At 37.5% G+C, this 5,450-nt stretch overlaps 2 protein-coding genes across 2 annotated transcripts; both read right to left on the reverse strand.

Moving 5' to 3' along the window:
- Positions 1–463: 463 nt before the first annotated feature.
- Positions 464–1,534, reverse strand: LOC143029791 (protein FAM200C-like). Its single transcript, XM_076192793.1, has one exon. It carries the CDS (start codon positions 1,532–1,534, stop codon positions 464–466), a length of 1,071 nt encoding a protein of 356 aa, XP_076048908.1.
- Positions 1,535–1,612: 78 nt separating this feature from the next.
- LOC143029799 (protein FAM200B-like) lies at positions 1,613–2,032 on the reverse strand. The gene has a single exon (XM_076192805.1). It carries the CDS (start codon positions 2,030–2,032, stop codon positions 1,613–1,615), a length of 420 nt encoding a protein of 139 aa, XP_076048920.1.
- Between the last annotated feature and the right edge of the window lie 3,418 nt (positions 2,033–5,450).

The raw sequence follows: 5,450 nt of genomic DNA on the forward strand, positions 1-5,450 counted from the left end.
TTTCCCTTTCCAGGGGCTACATGGTCGATTCTGCTCATTTCAGACTCTGCAAGACAAAATCTTCTCCCAGAGCTAGTGAGGTTAACTCTGTTATTCCCAAGAATCGAGCAGTCAACTCATTCCATCATAGAAGTTTAAAACTCAACTCTGTTATTCCCAGAAGCTAGATCAGGGTTTCTCAACTTTTTTTAGCCATATCGCCCCCTTTTTCAATTGAAAAAAGGATCCCCCCCCCTTAAGTGGAAAATAATAATAAAAATTATTGCAACAATGATAAACAACTAATTTAAAATGTTTTACTCACGTTGTGTTTTAATGAGATCCTTGGGCCCAGCTGGTGCTTCTTAGCTGTTAGATCTTTTATATTAGGCTTAAAATTTGTCAGTTTCAGTCTGATGTCTCCTCGAATGCATATAGCCATTTTGTTTCTTTCTTTAGTCAAAATCTTATTGACGGCACTGAATCAACATTCAACCAAATAAGAGGTTGGAAAGTATAACAGTATTTTAACTATTTCAGCCCACATTTTTGGATATAGCTGTTTTGTTGTATTTGATAGCCATAACTCATTTATTCCATTTTTTTCAAATTTGTATTTGCATTCATCACTACATTTCAGTTCAATGAGTTCCTGCAGATTTTCATCGGCACTTTCCACATCACAACCAAAAGGATCTATCATCCACGATTGAAACGAAAACGAAAACTCGTCCGAGAATCGACTGTTCAAGTTTACTCTCAATTTTACTAAATATTCTTCGTACTTTTTTTTTTTATCTTGTTCTGTGAGTTGTTCCCTTACTTCTGTTAAATCAGGCACGTCTTTGAAATTCTTCTTCTGTATATTTATTCGGAACCAATGCAACTTTTCAGCAAAGGCTTTGAGAATACGTTTACAATCCAGTAGCGTGCATAATTTGCCTTGAAGCTGCAGTGACACTTCATTGAGCTTACGAAAAATCCACGCTAGAAAGAAAGTGTCACACTTGTAGCGTCGGACTTCTTCTGCAAAATTGTTTTCTCCTAAATTTTCTAAGAAATTAACAATTGTGTCGAATAACTCTACAAATCGTGCTAGGCAGTTTCCTTTTGAAAGCCAACGAACTTCTGTATGGAGAATGAGGCTTACGTGCTCTTGCTCAGTATCAATGCAAAACTTTAGAAAAAGTCGATCGTATTTGCGGTGTGACTTTATTTTCTTGACAGTTTTAATAACTACTCTTAATGATTCATGAAGATCAGGACTAAGTGTTTTGGCAACTAAATGATCACGATGTACCACACAATGAACTGCAAGGATTGAAGGACATAATTCCTTCATGCGAGCAATAAAACCTTTCTGCTTACCAACCATAGATGGAGCACCATCCGTTACGCAGGATACCAAGTTTCCTAATGGGATTTCATTATCGTCAAACCAAGATTTTGTAGCTTCAAAAATGGATAATCCAGTTGTATCAGTTCCTACTAGTTTTGCAAACAACATCTCTTCACAAAGTTTGCAGCTATCATCTATAAAACGAACATACGCCATATGAATAGCTCGATCTGTTGTCACTTACCGTTGACTCATCAAGCTGAATCGAAAATTTGCTAGTTTTTAACTTTTCAACTAGTTGACTTTGCACAATCTTCGAATTGTTTTTAATGTGATCGCTGAATCTTGCTGTAACACAGTTTTCATTAGAATTTCAAATGTAGGTTTGACATTTTCAGCAACTGTATGTGCGTTCCCAGTTTTTGCGACTAATTGCGCTATTTCATACGATGCAGTCAAACCACCTTCATTTGTCTGTGAACTTTTCTTCAAATAAGATGACAGAGTATTTTGTTGGTTGAAGTTTTTCTTCAAATTTTCAAAATAAGCTACAGGTTTACTGGCTTTCTCTGAATGTTTTCTTATCAAATGTTCTTTAAACCTTGATGGTTTCACTGATTCATTAGAAAATGTGTTGTTGCAGATATGACACATTGGTAATTTTTTTTCATCATGAGGGCTTTCTACAAAGCCATAAGCCAAATAGCCCTCCATATATTGTCTTAGCACCGTTGAATGAGTTTATATTTAGTTATGCAAATTTCTAATTCACATCAAGCATTCAGTAGTGAATTTAATGTAAATGTACGAACTTGATCGAGCGTAAGAAGTAAATCAGTTAATAAAGTGATAAATTCCATGCAATCATTATAAAATGCACTAAATTACCACTGACAACATTTGATAGCTAACACACGAAACTGAACGATGTGCTACAAGTGGTAGTAATAAAGCAACTGCAAAAGCAAACTAGGCAAAGGAGCATAAGCGTACTCAACACATGTTGCGTCATGTACTAGTGCAAGGTCTAGATCTTGTACTAGTGTTGCCAGATTGTGCGATTTTTCGCGAATGGCGACCAACACACACACATAGAAATATATATATATATATATATATATATATATATATATATATATATATATATATATATATATATATATATATATATTCTGAAAGTTGTTGAGCTTCAAGCAATGTCACAAATTAATATTAATATGCCATATTAATCGTGACACATTTTATTTAACGGTTAAACAAAATGTGTCACGATTAATATGGCATATTAACCCATCCTTCGTATTGCTAGTTTTGTCAAACATTCCTTGTATTCGTAGATTTGGTAGTTTGCCTCCTCGAGGAGACTTTTCCCCAGGAAGGAAGTAGTATTCCGCCTATGTTTCTCATAAATTGTATTTAGAAAGTATGTAACCAAGAATGTAGGCATTATAAACCCCATTTCAGTACGCACTTGTTGAGAGGTTACGAATAAGCTCACACTGCCAGTTCAAAGACGGGTCGTTTCAGTGACGCATTCTCAACGTTTTTCTCCTACTGAATTTTCCATGACTCTTCAATGTAACCTTTGACTTCTTCAGTCACTATCTATATATTTTGTTAGGATTAGGGTGAAATCACTGCCCCAAAAAATTAATTGACAATTGAAATATGTCTAGACCGTTAGGTAGCGACGCAGAAAGGTTCATGTAATAAAGAAATAGAAGTGGTTTTTCTTTGTAATCCCTAATATCTTTATGTGATTCTATACATCAATTTTTGAGCCAGTTTGGACAACTACATTCTAACTGATGAAAGTTACTTTGTGCCAGAGGCATACCTTTTCCCACCTGTGTGGTAGATTATCCTATGGAAGTCTACTGGTCCTTCGAACAACACAAAGGTAAGACAAAAAAAAATTCACAAGTAATATTGAATCGTACAATTATCTTGATACTTTTGTTATTACTTTCGTGAAAGTTAGAAGCAATACCTGTGACGTTTTTCGCCCCCCTGAGCTCAAAAATCGCCCTTGTTGAGAATGACTGAGCTAGATGGTCAACTATACTCCTAGCAAAATCTGGAAAATCCTATCTATCCATTCAAGGACCTGTAACTTCAAGTTTACTCCTCCCAGAAACTAAAATATCGATTTCACTCTTCCCGAAAGCTAGAAAACCGACTCACATGTTTCCAGAAACTAGTAGGTTGATATCACTCAGACCCTAAACTAAAAGATCGACCCTCATCAACCCCAGATCTAGAAATTCGACCCTAACTAGACCAAAAAACTGAAAGATCGACCCCAGTAGGGGTTGACTGTGTTCGTAATGAACTTCATCCACCACCTCACAAGTAAAGATTAATAATTTAATTTCATAGATTCAGTTTCGTGTGGACTGCAACAGGGAGACAAATCGGAATCAATATTTTGCAGCAACTGTTGCGAACGGCTGAGGGTCAGGGGGGATCTAGACGGATTGAGGCCTCGTGAAAGGGATGTAGCAACACGCTGCCACTGCTAGTGTCCCCTAAGTGTACACATACTGTTTATAAAATTATTATTCTGTATCGGATTATTATGCATGTCTTTTATATTACACAGTATGTTTCAAATATTACATGTTGTATGAGGATGACTATTGTATTGTTGAATCTATATATGTATACTGTTATTTGCATACTCTGTTCAAAGATTTAATTATTTTCAATATATTATGTATTTAATGGCGGACGGGCCAATCTTCAGTAATTTCTCTCCTAGCACCATTTAACTAGTGTTCTACTCTACCAATTTTCATAATGAGATTACGAAATTGTACTGAAACCAATGAACCGGAATCAGTGATTGTATAATTATGCATACGTCAATATAGCCCACTCTTACATATATATATATATAATCATATTTCGTTTTACCGAAGACTGCTATATATAATGTCACATACATACATGTAATTATATATAAATAAGTGTACATTTCTATATGTGTGTGTGCGCGCGCGTGGAGGATAAAATAACTGCAGGAAAATGAAACGAAGAAAACAATTTCGTGCATTACATCCTCAGACAGTGCCCATGAAAGGTATGTATACGTATTAGTGAACGGGTTGTGCACACGTTGGTATCGCTGGGAAAAAAAAAAACTACAAGGAAAAAGAATACAGAAAACATTTCTCTTCCTTTCTTGGTTTGCGGATGAGCGTAAGCGACGAACGACTCAGTTTTGTCGCGTTCGCGTGGACAGAAGAGGAAATGTCTGTTGCACTCCACTGTTGCATAGGCTGGGGACGGGCATGCCCAACGCTGTAAGTAGGTATTATAGATCTGTAGTTTCCACGCGTGTTTCATCACGGTCTTGGATCATGTGTTGGATCTGTGATCGACATGTGCTGCTCTCCCGAATGAGAGCTCAGAGTTTGTATATGGCCTGACATAAGGGTAATGTTGTGTGTGTGCGTGCGTGCGTGTGTGTGTGTGTATTCACCTCGGATCTGCTGCAGTCTCTGTCGAGACAGCCAGACACCACCCTACGGCAGTGAGCTCAAAGCTCATTATTTGCCGATCTCTGGGTAGGTCTGAGAGCACTCACACACCACACTGGGACAGCAAGGTCACAACTCCTTGACTAACGTCCCGTACCTACTCACTGCTAGGTAAACAGGGGTTACACGTGAAAGGAGACAAACCCAACTTATCTCCGCCCGGCCGGGGAATCGAACCCCGGTTCTCTGGCTTGTGAGGCCAGTGCTTTACCAATCCGCCACCGTGTGTGTGTGTGTGTGTGTGTGTGTGTCAAATCTAGAGCTGTAGTAATAAACTGCCTCTACATCCATGTCAAACTTTGTATTAGATTCATTAATGACGATGACCTGGATTATAATTCCTTCAAACGCAGGGGTTCCCAAACTGCCCGGGTCATGACTCCCAAAAGTGTCATGAGCCTTTTTCTGGGGGTCATGGAGGGTCTGACTGTATGTACGTACATTCAGCCACACAGACCCGCGTATTGATTTGCTTGTATAAAAATGTAAACACATCCTTCTCATTGAAATACAGGATTAAATCAATATTTTCTTAAATAAACATTAATAAAAAATATTGTTCTCTCAGCTGTGATTTATCTTTTAACATT

This window comes from Oratosquilla oratoria, chromosome 1 (genome assembly GCF_046742065.1).
Source record: "Oratosquilla oratoria isolate Oo_2021 chromosome 1, ASM4674206v1, whole genome shotgun sequence".
Classification (NCBI taxonomy): domain Eukaryota; kingdom Metazoa; phylum Arthropoda; class Malacostraca; order Stomatopoda; family Squillidae; genus Oratosquilla; species Oratosquilla oratoria.

Excerpts from the sequence above, each read along its gene's own strand:
- LOC143029799 (XM_076192805.1), bottom strand. The coding sequence starts at position 2,032 with ATGGAGGGCTATTTGGCTTATGGCTTTGTAGAAAGCCCTCATGATGAA.
- LOC143029791 (XM_076192793.1), bottom strand. The coding sequence starts at position 1,534 with ATGGCGTATGTTCGTTTTATAGATGATAGCTGCAAACTTTGTGAAGAG.